The following is a 14,436-nucleotide window of genomic DNA, read 5'->3' on the forward strand; positions in this document are numbered from 1 at the left end:
AAGTCCATTCTCTACGTTATTCCTGTCCTGCCCCTAGGTTCATCAGAACCATTTTTTTTTTAGATTCCACATACATGTGTTAGCATACAGTATTTGTATTTCTCTTTCTGACTTATCTCACTCTGACAGTCTCTAGGTCCATCCACCTCACTACAAATAACTCAATTTCGTTTCTTTTTATGGCTGAGTAATAATCTATTGTATGTACTTTTTTTTTTAATCTATAGTTTTGTTTTTTTTTAATTTAGTTTTGGCTTTGTTGGGTCTTCCTTGCTGCGTGCCTGCTTTGTGTAGTTGCGGCGAGCGGGGGCTACTCCCCGTTGCGGTGCGTGGGCTTCTCATTGCGGTGGCTTCTCTTGTTGCGGAGCACGGGCTCTAGGCGCGCGGGCTTCCGTAGTTGTGGCTCGCGGGCTCTAGAGCGCAGGCGCAGTAGTTGTGGCTCACGGGCTTTGTTGCTCCGCGGCATGTGGGATCTTCCCGGAGCAGAGCTTGAGCCCTTGTACCCTGCATTGGCAGGCGGATTCTTAACCACTGCGTCACCAGGGAAGCCCCATTGTATGTACTTTTAATCATTAATCATTCAAAAGGAACACGTTTGGGGTAAAAAAAAAATAATAGAGTGGACATTACAAGATCTGAATTGTAATCCTGACTCGACCAGTAAGAGCCCTTGACAAATAAACTCTGTGGGTCCAAGTTTCCTCATCAAAGTACGAGGTGAGACAAGATGACTTCTGAGGTCTCTTCTGAGTCTAAAAGTCAACTACTCCATCAGAAGGGGGTGATCTTCCCCGAGAGAACAAAGTTGGATTTAAAGGAAGTGTGTCAGCAGCACTTATTAATTTAGAAAAAAAAAAAGCAATTACTGGAGATAAAAGCAATGTTGGATTTTATTTCTAGGTTAAGAATTCACTAGCCCGGAGCCTACACACGCTATACCTGCTTCTTCTCCCCTGTCTTCCCTCCTTCCCCTCACACTGTGCTATTCTAAAAGAATATGCCAGGGGAAATTATCAATCATGAGAGCAATTAATTTGCACAGGATTATGTCATATGTAAGACGCTCAGACAAAAACAATTGTGTTTTCTCCTTAGAATCAACTGTATTCATCCCCCAGTCTGAATACTCCATCGAGGAGGACATTGGTGAACTGCTCATTCCCATCAGGAGAAGTGGAGATGTGAGCCAGGAGTTGATGGTGATCTGTTATACGCGGCAAGGTAGCTCGATTTGCGAATGAACTAAAATGTCCCCGCAAAGATATAAATAAGCCTCTTTAACATGTTGGAGCCATAACATTATGCCACGAAAGTTATACTTCACTAGTCCAGTTTTCAAATAGGAAAAAAGCATGCATGCGGACGTCTTCCTTCACTATGGCACCTTTGAGGACCTGGAAGGACTCTGCTGCTTATTGAAAACATTTCTGATTCATTTGGTTGCTTTAATACTCAAGGCCTTTGGGGTTGTAAGAAGTTGAAGCTCCCCTCTCCCGCTCAAGCCTGCTCAAGTAGAAGGGGGTTATTGTTAAAAACAACAACAAAAAAAGAGGCAAAGAAATGCATACCCAAGGAAAAGAAACTAATTTCAAACTGGTCTGAAACTCGTAGCAACCACATTTCAAAACATTTGTTTTGCTCATTGAGTAAGCACCCTCTGAAAGGTGATTTTATGCAATACAAAATTAAAATTAATACATAATACTCATTAATATACTAAACACCTTTCTAGGAAACAGGTAGACTTTTCTAAGAATGTAAAAGAAAAGGTCATAAATGCAGTTGACACTGCAGACTTTCATTAAAATTTTCATTAACATATGTGAGTTGAAAGGCAGTAAAGAATAGCAGTCAAAATGCAAATTTCAGGATCAACCGTGAGCTCTGGGTCCCAGAACAAGTGGTCGGACTTCTGTAAACCTCAGTTACCAAACGTGTAAAGCCCAGTAGAGTGGTTAAGAGGATTACGGAAGCAATGCATGTAGAGCGCTTGGCACTTTGCCTTCACGCAGTAAGCATTTGAATACTAAGCTATTATTCTGTGTTATTGTGTTGTTTTAAAAGACCACTGGCAGGAAGCAGAGGAGAAAACACTTGAAATGTACTATTTGTCAGATGTTGGAGACCATTATAAAGGTGACTCATATGCTAGCACAGTATGGAGGAGATATTGCAGTTTCCAGGGGTGTTCATAGATATGGTGGACCATGAAAATGCTGCATATGAAAATAATCGTTTCTGGAGGTACCCTTGTAGTATGTTCTACATAAACCCCTTTTGGATTCTCTCTGTTTCCAGGAACGGCAAGAGGAACTGTGCCAACATCAGTGCTGTCCTATTCTGATTACATATCCCGGCCCGAGGACCACACCAGTGTTATCCGCTTTGACAAAGACGAGCGGGAAAAAATGTGCCGGGTCGTTATAATTGACGACTCCTTGTACGAAGAGAAGGAAACATTCCACGTTCTCCTGAGCATGCCGATGGGTGGGAGAATTGGATCAGAGTTCCCAGGGGCTCAGGTTACAATCATCCCTGACAAAGACGATGGTAAGTACTAATTTACCCAAAAATTATTCCTCCTACCAGGTGCACCAACATCAGGCACAACCTTCTGAACAGAAAGATGAGAGTGCAAAAGAATTTTCACATGCACATTTATCTTATGCTTGATTTTATAGTGCGATTAAGATTCTAAGTTGGCTGCATCAATCAATTTGTCTTTCATGATTTAGTGTTTTCAAAGGGCAAAGTCACACCTATGTGTTTTTTCCTGTGTACAGTTTCTTTTACAGCACCATTTATCATTAGGTGATTAAACTTTAAAAATTTCCTGGTGAAGAATTGAAGCAATTTTAATACACAATTTATCTTTTTGTTTGTTTGTTTGTTTTGCTTTGATTGCAAAAGCTTCTGTTTTGTAACTTTAATCTCTGTGTTTAAACTCGTTTAACAAAGAAACCCATCAGACGAGGCTGTTAAACGAACGAGGAAGGTAATAAATATATGGAAAATTGAGTCCAACAGGCTTCCAAAAAGGGGGAGGGTTTATCCTAGACTGCTCTTCCTGAGGGAAACCTAATTACCATAAAATAATCCCTGTTTCTGAGCAGAAAAAGGAGGAAAAGGGTCTTAGTCATCACAGTTCAAAAAACAGTTTGTCCTTTCTTGTGAGGAAAGAGAGAACAATAGGAAAGACTGTGAATAATCTTGTAATGAAAGTGAGAGCGGTAAACTGAGAGATAGGACCCCAGGACTTGAATATTTTTCTGTCCCTCTTGAATTTTCCTCATGGTAGATAAAAAGAGGAACAAACTCTCTGGATGAATCTTTCGGTTCACAAACTGGAGGAGAGTCAGAAGACTGTCATTCGAAATAATCTGAAAACTCAGGAAGTTAAAAATTACCTACCCGGGAAGTGCTTTGATGTTTAAGTGATAGTTAAGTTAAAAAGGCTTTAATGTGCCTTGTGAGCTTATACTCTGTTCCAAGCCCAGCGCTGGCTCCTTTGTACATTGTCCTCCTAACAATCCTGTGAAATATATAATAATGTCTGTTTTTTACTGAAAAGTAATGAAAATTAGAAATGATTTTATCAAGAGGGATTTGAAGAAAGTCTTACTTCTACCTTAAACTTAGATAATGTCCGGTAGCTTTAGTTGACTAGTTTAATAGGAAATTCTATTTTGTATTTAAATATACAGAAATTTTATTTTAAATTCAGTTGATCTCAGAGAAGAAGCCAATATTTTGAATGTCAGTCAGAACAGAATTAATAGTCCACCCTAAACACCTATCTGCTATCTAGATATCTCTCTGTTTTTATTAATATAGATAGAAAGATAGAGGTTTAATTTTAAAATAGAAAATACATTTAATGATTACTTTGGTTCAGTTTGTTTTGTTGGCAAAAAATTTTTTCCATATGGATTGTTACAAGATGCACATGGGAAAAAATTAAAGGTTCAGAAAGAAACTATTATTTATTAAGTGCCAGGCATTTTCACTTGTACATTGCTAGATCTTTTCAAGAGTGAAGGGTGATGTCATTTTTTTACATATGACAAGGCTGAGAGAGGCCAAGTGATTGACTTGAATTTACAAAGCCAGTACGTGGCAAAGTTAGTATTATGACCTTTATATGACCTTTCCATACTGTGACTCTGCCTCTAGAACAAGTGCCTAGTGGTGACAAGTTTGTGGAACCATAGGTACAGTATCTACTACTACATAATATTTGTTAAATGCTTTATTAGTATCAGTGTTTCATTTGAGCATTACAATTCCCTGGTGTAGACAGCTAAAGAGGTATTAGGAGTGGGGTAGCCAAAGCTCTTAGAAGCTTTTCACCCCAGAAGAGGACTGGGGAATTTGGATGCCACAGGCTTTGATTTTAAGGCATTAGAGTACCATGCAAACACTGGACCAGGAGTTTGTCAGGAATGTTACCAGCAATCACCCAGCCCCCGTTTAATAGATCAGAAGTCCTGTGTATACCTCTCTGTTTTCTCCCATTTGTCCTTTCCCTTCCACTTGTAACTTTTTATTTTATTTTTTAATTACTCAGGTCTCACTAACGTCTTACACTGTGGGAAGCACCACAAGTTTTCTAAGGATAAAATAAAACAAAGCAAATAAATAACACTTACCCTCAGAAAGCTTTCATTGTAATGAAGGGAACAAGGCAAATGTACATTGAACAGATTCACAAACGTAAAACTTCACCAGAAAGTACACGATTAACTATAAGCAAATACAGTGGTATCCTCTACTTTAAATAAATTCACAATGTAAAATTTTAACTTAATAAAGTACAGCACAAATTTAGCTTTGGAAGAAGAAACTTGCCACTTCAAAGATCCCCTAGTGGAGTAAATCAAGAGATGGAATCTCTGGATAGTGTCACATTGCAGTTTAATAAATATTTATTCCTTTCTTCAGCAAAGATTTTTTTAAGAATCAAAAATTCACTCATTCATACATCTATTCATTAAAAATATGAGTGAAGCACCTCTGCACTCACATATTTCTCAGTGCAATAGCTACAAGGGGACACGAGCTCTGAACTCATGGACTTTTCAGACTCTGGGGGGTACACAGATAAGTGAACAGGCAAGCATAAAATAAATGTAATAAGTGCTCTGCTGAGGAAAGAACAGCTTTCTCTTTCAGGAAGAGCTTCTTTGAAAACATGATTCCCTAGCTGAAATTTGAGGACAATATCAGAGTAACCCGGCAAAGAGAGAAGGAAAGTGTGTCCACAAGTGCAAAGGCTGAACGCATGTGATGCTTTCAGGGAACTGAAAGCTTGGATAGAGCACAAATCTGCAGCTCAAAGGAGTGAATAACAAAGAAGAATTTGGCTGGGCAAGGAGTTAATCTGATAGGATTGGGTAGCCATGTAAAGAAGTTGTGTTTTATTACTGAAATAGAAATCAGAAACTACCAGCAGGTTATAAGGAGAGTGACAAAATCAGATTTGCATTTTTGAGGTATTACTCTGCCGTAGCTAAAATGCAAAGACTAGATTGAACTGCTCTGAAGGCTGTTGGAGAAATATGGGTGATAGGTGATGGCGGCTCGAACAGGGTGGTTGTATGAGGATAAAGAGACCAGGGAGCGTCCAGGAGATAGTGCCGAGCAAGAATGGACGCGACGTGGTAATTGACTGGCGTGAAAGGCTAGAGGACAGGAGAGCCCAAAGAATGATAGCTTCGTTTCCAACAGGGCAGTTGGGTTAAGAGTGGTGCAGTTCACTGAGACAGACAAGACAGAAGTAGAACTGGTGTAGGGACAAAACAGTGAGTTCATTTAGGACGTGTTAGTTTGAAAAGGCTGCATGACTTCAAAGTGCTGGATATGGAGTAGGCAAATGGAGATATAGGTCTGGAGATCAGGACAGAGTTATGCACTAGAGACATTAAATTACATGTTATCGCTATTGATAATAATAAAAGTCATGCAAGAGGATAAGATGGCTTAAGAGGACATGCAAAAATGGCCCGCATATGACTTATGATGTGGACAGATTTTACCTGATTTTCATATTTTTTTAAAAGGAGCACATTTCACGAATGTTAAGCAGAGATGGGAAAGAGTGAAGAGAAAGGTAGTTAGTATAAGGGTATGACAATCCCAGCAAAGAAAGTGCTAAAAAGAATCTAAGGATCAAACATGTTTCAGTGTCTAAGTGCTGTCAAACATTTTTAACCTGTAATGTCTAACATGCAGCAAGCTAGGACATTCTCTTAATTCCTCTTGCTATTCCAAGCTTTGGGGGATTTTTTTTCAACATGCAACTATTTCACTTGTTTTTTAAATAATAGGAAAGATAAACCTAAAACTTATTTTAGAGAAATTTGCTTTGTGATCATCTTTGTTGGAATACTTCATATCTTATGAGCTTTGGGGTCAACTTTTATTAATGTCTCTGAACCTCAGTTCCCAGGAGTAAAATGAAGAGTTTACCTGTATTACCTATATTTTACTAGTTTTTCCTATATTTTTTCATTTTAGAAGTTGAAATCTTACGATGTACATAGTTTATAAGCGAAAACAATACTGCTACACATAAAGTACTGTCTATGCAGACTTTCACCAGTTCATCATGGAAAGAAAGAATGCCCAGGTTAATGGGGAGAAAGTCAAATTTCATTCAGGTGCAATAATACAGTTACTAACAGTTGTCACATTTGAACACTTACTACGTACAAAGGACTTTACATGAATTATCCAGTTAAATCTCAAAATAAGGTATCTTCTCCATTTGATTGATGGAAAAATTAGACTTCCAGAGGCTAAGAAAATTGTTTAATGTCACACAGACGCAAAGTGTTGGATATATGTCCTAAATTTAGGTCTATTTAAGATTTGATGTGCTTCTCCACTAGGCTATAATGAATCCTGAAATTCATCAAAGGGATTAAAATACGTCATACCTAATGACATAACTGAAGAGATACGATTGTCATAGAATCTAGAAAAGAATAATCCAAGTATAGGTCAACATTGGTCAAGGGAGGGGTGTTGTTTCTGAAGGTGGCCAATTGTTCAATCACTAAAATTTTATGTAATTGGAGTAGGGAAAATATTTAAGCCTGCTACACAATCTGAGTGAAATATCCTGCATGACTTTCCAACACTTTTTGCTCTGATTGCTGTCTCCGTTTCTGTGGTAATGGGCATACCAGATGACGAGTCCACTGACCAAATGTTCCCGGACTAAAAAGAAACAAATCCTTTATAACTTTGTAATTCAAAGCAATCTGAATTTTTAAAAAGGGAATTGATTCTCCAAAGCCGGATTATTGCTCAGTGAAATTATAGGATACCATTTCTGTGGCTGCAGAGTGAAGGACCAACACCTGGACGGAAAGTCACTTTTCTTAGGTGCAAATGTTTGAAAATCTCAGCTGGGACCAAAGGTTTTCTCTGTACTCTTAATTATATGAGAGTAGAGCAGGGGCTCAAAGGACAGAAATATGTCCTGATTAAATCTGTATTACATCTTTAAGAAACCGCTGAACTCTTCACTGTGTCTGGAAGAGACTTACACATGAACAACATGCTGACACAAGAACAGTGCTGTCATTTTGTGCAGATATCCTGAATATCAATGTCTTCAGTCCTCAGTACTTCAGTAAAGGTTACGATTTAATACTACAGCATTTGTTCCTTAGGAAGAGTATCAAGTCAGTGCTAACAGTATTTCACTAATCTTTGCTGTCAGTCTTTGGAAGTTAATTAAGGAACACTTAAGCTGAATCCATTTTCTGCTTTTGTGTGCCCACCCGCAGGGGTGTTCACTAAAGTGACTGCCTTCCTTGGCCCCCCTAGAAAAATTACCATGCTAGTAGATATAAACCAGAGACATGTAAAAGGCAGCATAACATGGTGAGCCCTGTAGTAAATGTAACTCAATTCAGTGCCATTCAAAAGCCTCCTGACATCAGAAAAGCTTTCTCAACAGCAGGAGTACCATAGAGAAGAAAGCATTTCTAGTGCTAGAAAAATACATCATGGTATGGTGTGTGGGTGAAATAGGTTTTATGCATTTGTACTGAGCTGAAAGGCTTGGTCAACATTCTTTTTATTCTTGAATACTATTATTTGCATTTGTGTAAACTCCAATTAAATAATGCCAGGCCAGTCTTTGTAAGGAAGGCCAAACTCAGTTAAACTAACAACTTGACAAAACAAAGTTACATTCTGCATTTGGTATGCTTGGGTTAGAACAATATTAAAAAATCAAGAAATGGAAAAATGAGTTTCTGACTGCTCAGAATATTAATGCATTGAAGCCCTTAACAGACTATTTAATGTAGTCGATAATGCTAAGGATTCAGGGAAAGCTAATGGATGTTTAATGAGTTTCTGGTCTGTGGGGAGGCATTGCAAGAATTCGCTGAATAATAAAGATTATATCCATTTTTCCACATGGGAAGAATACTAGTTGAATGATGTAGATATTACACCCTTTGAAAACAAAAATAAGATAAAGGAAAACATATGAAATGTCTTGCATCTTTAAAAAATGTAATCTCACATACCACACACAGAGCAAATATTTATTGTGCAGTTACTAAGTGTAACAGGTGGGGATTATAAAGACGTTTAAGACATGGGCCGGGATCTCAGAAAGCTTAAAATCTATTTGGGAAAAAAAAAACCAACTAAGTACGTAAAAGGTTAAAGGAGAATAATTTATTTCAGTAATAATTTGAAACACCACAAAGCAGACAGAAGAAGGCAGAGTGTGATTAAAAACAATTGTATGATCACTCTGTGAGTCAAGAGGAGGGACAGATAAAGGCTTTAACAGATGGAAAGGATTTAGGTGAATGGAGAATAAGGCAAAGTATTCCAAGATCGCATGCGTGAAAGCAGGAGGGAGAGAAAGACATGGGAGCAGAGGACAATCCAATTTGGCCACGTTGCCTTTTCTGAGAAAAGCTCATTGCCCAGCTTCCAGGATTAGGTGTTAGGAGATCTGGGCTGTGGATGCATTTTTGCTGCTTTCTAGTCAAGGAATCTTCACCAGTCCACTTGTCTTCTTGTACCTGTTTTCCTCATTTGAGTATATTATCACCTGAATTTCTTATTTTACAGAATCTTCATGAGGACCGAATAGCATCTGTATGAGAGCACTTTAGAAACTAGCTCAACTAAAGAAAGGGTGGGAGTCATTGGCAGTTCAGTCTGGAAAAATGGGGTGGAAACACATTGTGGATGCCGTTGAATGAGATAAGAAGTTCTGAATTTACTTCGTAGGGAGCACCCAGAAGTTTCTGGACAAAAGAGTGCCATAATCAGAGCGACGTTTGGAGGTTATTAATTCGATAGCAGCGTAAGTGAACAGAATAGGAACCAAAGAGGGAAGTGGGCCTGTAGGGTGAGGACGTTGGGACTGGAAAGGAAACAACCTGCCGCTGAGAATAAAACCTGCTGAGACTTGGACCTCATGTAAGGAGGGAAGTTTAAAAATATGTATCTAAAAACGTGTGTGCTTGACAGGTTCAAGGAATGGAGGAACCATTCATTAACAGGAAGTTAAGAGAGAGAACCAGTCTGGGGAAAGGAAGCTGAGAGAAGATGAGAAATTCTGTTCAAATATGCCGAGTTCAATAATGAAAGGTTATTAGAATATATTTCTACTAAATGGTAACGTGCAGGTTGTTTTGGCTGTTAGTTGCAAATAGTAATTAAGTGTCACTGGTTATATTACAAGAAAATTGTGGAAATGTACAAAATGAAGTATATTATTGGAGTTGTCAGATAACAAGTGCACCTTTAGGCCTTTAAAACAAACGGGTTTTTAAAATAACTTAAAACTAAGATAGTGTGGTTTAGTTCCCTCGTTCTGTACCTCCATTGGGTTAAACATAAACCATTTTATGATATAGAGTCACTTCACATCATTTTTTTTTAATTGTAATGGTTTCAGGAGAGGGCTTGCGAAATTACAGGATTAATTCATTTTTAACAAACTCGTGAAGGGGAGAGGGTAGGAAGAAAAGAGCATTGGTGAATGTGAATGAGTGAGTCATTCACTAAATATGAATCGGAGGGGAGAGAGAAGGGAGACTTCCCAGGCTTGGCCTTGGGAGGACCCACAGGGTCCCAACCCCCTGTCCTCTCTTCTTAATTCTGGACCTGGCTTAACTCAGAGCCCAGCAGGCCAGCTGTTAATAGGGAACAGCTCCATGTGGGGCTGGGGTACAGGGACACAAATTAAAACAAAGGCAAGTAAGCAAGGGTTGGAGGCCGCTGGAGTGGGTTCATTAGCAATGGGGTACATTTGACTCAACCTGTTATGGTCACCGGCTCTAAAGGAACTTGCTGCTATGCTGTTGTGAATTGATCTCTTTGAAACTGTTGATACAGTATACCGCCCACAGCAGGAAAGGCATTCAGAGCTTTGTTCCTCTGCACACACACGAGCTTGGCAAGCAGCCACTTGAATCTCTGCTGCCAGTCGCATGAAAACATTCACCGCTATTACCAGAAAAGGCAAAGGCTCCAGAGTTCTTTATGAGAACAGCTTACCGTTTTGTGTAACTTACATTGAAGAATGACCTTATGGCTCACCAGAAAGTGAGTACAGGGAACTGTGCCAGGACATAGGGACAGTTCACCCAGAAATAAGCTCTCAAATTCATGGAATGTAAACTTGCAGATATGTTGTCTGCTAGGGTAGTTCTAAGATATTAAGGTTACAATATTGAGTAGGATCATACTGTTTGCAGTATTAAACTTACTCATGTCTCTATTTTTCAGGGCTCCATAGATATCATATATGTCATGTAATAATAAGTATAATATATAGTTATTGTAACTATAACTATTATATTATAACTATTATATATGATAACAATAACAGGTGTGTTAAGCCTCTTACTTGAATGATTTCATTTAACACACAGACACACAGACTATGAGCATTGTTGTGTTATGCCTCAGTTTTATTGTCTTTGAGCGGTTAGGTAACCTGCTCAAGGTCAAACAGTTGAGAAGCATTCAGCCAGGCTGACCACAGAGTCCATGGCACCAACCGCTATGCTGCCCACCTCATACTGTACTGGCAGCATGTATATTTAATAGGTATTCTACACTGTATATTCTACACTGTAATACTCAAAAATAGCATGAGGCATGCTGATAGAAATGAAACAAACTGTATCCTTTTCTGTGCATGCAGACTTGCGGACCCTAGAATACTTAAAATGTTAGCAGTTATAGACATAAGGCTAACTTATACATGAATTATTTTGGTTCACCTTTTAACCAATTATAACTCCTCCAGGATCATTAAGAAAACATGTGATGGAGTCTGGTAGTTCACTTGCACAAGGAAAAGCATTGCTTTTCCACATCATTTAGCAAGTTGTCCAGTGGAAGGGTTTCCCTTCTGAAGGGCTGGGTTTGGGCTGTCTTGTCAAGTCCTTATGGATAAATGCTGTCTTGTGTTTGTTTTGTCTTTTTCGTGGTAACACTATCTGCCTGATTCCCATCTTTTCCACACAGGAGAGTGAACGCTGGCCATATAATACCATCTTGTAGACATCAAAGGATAAATATTGCTGATTTATTATCACTCAAACCCTGGAAGCAGATCACTACACATGCTATAGGAACCTCAAGATCTCAGTCACTGGTGAATTCCATGTTAGTGCTAAAAATCACATAAATCTGAGAAGCAACTTCTCAGATACTAGACTTCAGAGCTTATAAGCTTAATATTATTAAAAGAGATATTATAATCAAAAACAATAAAATTCATAAGAGATTGAATAATTAGAAAAGATCTCTTAGTAAATGTTAGCAATAGCATCGGAAATTCCAAATTATTCACCAGCAACAGAGGTCTAGTGTATTCTTTTGTTGAAATCATAAAGCACAGAGAAAATGCCGATAAACCAAAACTGCAACTTGGCTGAAAGTAGAACAGTTACAGTCTTGACCTGCATGCTCCATGATGTAAAGAGAGGCCAAGGTCTGTGAAATACTACAGTGAAATCACAGAGGTCTGTGTATTTATTCAGTAAGTCCAGACAATGCGCTATGTACTTATGGTCTGTTGTTGAGAACATATACTTCATAAAAATCAATTACTAAATAGACAACAGCCTCTCCTTTTATTGTATTAGAATGAAAAATTAAGAAAAACATTTTGGAATATATGTACTATTTTCTGACACTGTTGGTAGGTCAGTTGGTCACTGTGGAAATGTGAAACTTGTTAGTTTGCTCCCCTAAGAAACTTGTCACCAACCGGAAATAGCTCTTCTCGAATTAGAGATCTTGAATGGGCCTCCCTGTTCTCTGTATATCTTACTTGCTCTGCACAGGTAGATGTTACCTTTCACGGGAGGCTGATAGGCTTTATGATCTCCCGAAGAAGCAGGTCTTCGTTCTGCCTTACTGAAGCAGACATTTGAATCTCTTTTTCTCTCCCTTTATTCCTAGTTTAGAAGTCATATACATACCTCTTTTTTTGTCATTGGCCTTAAATCTTCCTTTAATAGATGTCAAGAAACTTGATACTGACCTCAAGAGATACAAGATTACCCTGTAAAGTATACGGGTAATATCATTTGATAAAACCAGTGGACTACATCGTGCTACAAATAATCACAATAATAATCTATATTAGGATTATAAAATGTAGCTAAAACTAAAACCACCTCTTTTCTTTAGGGCATCTGTAACAATTTGAAGCACTTAAAATTATGGATAAAACTTTCCCTTCACACTTCTAGAGACATAAAGCATCGCTGCATCCTTTCTCTAAGACACAGGTCTTCATTCTGCCGTAGTGAAACAGACAGCTGAAATAATATATATTCAGACATTTATTTATTTAAAATGTTTGCTGAGCATCTCTAATGCACCAGACGCTGCGCCAGGGGAAAAGAGACGGAGGACTTGTCCTGCCCTCACTCCATATGTGTATACATCAGCCTTGCATAGCACTTAGTAGGCCCCCTTCTGAGTAGTGGGCATCCCCCAAGGCACCAAGGACACCGTGATGAACAAGACAGGCCCAATCCATAGAGGATTCCAGCAAGGAAGTAGGCAAACAGATGCAGAAATGGCAGCTGATCAAACCAGGCTCCACGTGCAATGGTGCTTTCAAAGGGGCATCCAGTGGGACCTGAGGTTCTGGGAAAGCCACACAAAGAACCAAAAAGACTGAGTCATGGCATTTGGCAGCCCAGAAATTGATGTGCATTGTCACATGTCCCCTCGGGCTGTGACAGTCCCATCACTGTAAGGACAACTGCACTGTCCGGGTGAGCCAAATCACGGTACAGGGCAGCAGTCACTGAGTTAAGCACGGTCCTGGGAAAAGAAATTAAATGGTTGGCAGAGCTTTATTCGCCAGTACTTAACAATAAAAGAGTCAGGAAAGTCAGAATATTGACATTGTGAGAGAAAAATAGCTTTCTCTTTACACTTCATAGGGCTGAAATGTATCTCAGCTTCAATTTCCCTGAGGGTGTTTCACAAACAATCTGTTTCACTGTCTCAGGAAGGATGCCACAAAGCTGAAATTCTGGTCAAAATGCCAACAAGAAGCTCATTCTTCTTTTTTTGTTGTTGTTAAAGAATCACACTTCTTCAAAGGGATGATTTTCAAGACCACACTCCCTGCCAGGGAAAGCTTTAAAAAGCCAAAGCCATAGGGTCCTTCACAATCTCAGTGCTGCAAGGTGATCCTCTAAGTACAAAATAAAATTATAAATAGTATAGGGCTTCCCTGGTGGCGCAGTGGTTGAGAATCTGCCTGCTAATGCGGGGGACACGGGTTCGAGCCCTGGTCTGGGAAGATCCCACATGCCACGGAGTGGCTGGGCCCGTGAGCCACAACTGCTGAGCCTGCGCGTCTGGAGCCTGTGCCCCGCAACGGGAGGGGCCGCGATAGTGAAAGGCCCGCGCACCGCGATGAAGAGCGGTCCCCGCACCGCGATGAAGAGTGGCCCCCGCTTGCCGCAACTGGAGAAAGCCCTCGCGCGAACCGAAGACCCAACACAGCCAAAAATAAATAAATAAATAAATAAATAAATAAATTAAAAAAAAAAAAAAAAAAAAAAAACTGCTAACTCAATTTTAAAAAAAAAAAAAAAAAAATTATAAATAGTATAGATGCTGCTTTTACACTTGTGAATCTGTGGTGCGTGGTCTCCAGCTCAGTAAACTGGTAAAATACTATCTACAGTACACAACAGAGTTGAAAGAAGTACAGAGATTTATACCCACTTTCCAGGGGATTGTTATCTCCCCATGAATCTAGCTTGCATGTCTTAACTGACATTGGTCCAGAATACGTATTTTGAAGTTTTTTAAAATGTCAGTACATCTTAATAGCACTATGTACTGAACCTACTTCAGGATACTGAAAGGACAAATAAACTGTTAGCAGGAGATGTTTGATTA

At 39.1% G+C, this 14,436-nt stretch overlaps 1 protein-coding gene across 2 annotated transcripts in view; it reads left to right on the plus strand.

Annotated features, from left to right (window-relative positions):
- FREM2 (FRAS1 related extracellular matrix 2) overlaps positions 1 to 14,436 on the plus strand; it is a 145,478-nt gene that overhangs the window by 76,410 nt on the left and 54,632 nt on the right. For both annotated transcript variants that reach the window (XM_059903299.1, XM_059903300.1), the window contains exons 5-6: positions 1,096 to 1,221; positions 2,299 to 2,550. In XM_059903299.1, the coding sequence (XP_059759282.1) occupies positions 1,096 to 1,221; positions 2,299 to 2,550 (378 nt within the window). The remainder of the gene's footprint in view (positions 1 to 1,095; positions 1,222 to 2,298; positions 2,551 to 14,436) is intronic.

This window comes from Balaenoptera ricei, chromosome 18, assembly GCF_028023285.1.
Source record: "Balaenoptera ricei isolate mBalRic1 chromosome 18, mBalRic1.hap2, whole genome shotgun sequence".
In the NCBI taxonomy this organism is placed as follows: Eukaryota; Metazoa; Chordata; class Mammalia; order Artiodactyla; family Balaenopteridae; genus Balaenoptera; species Balaenoptera ricei.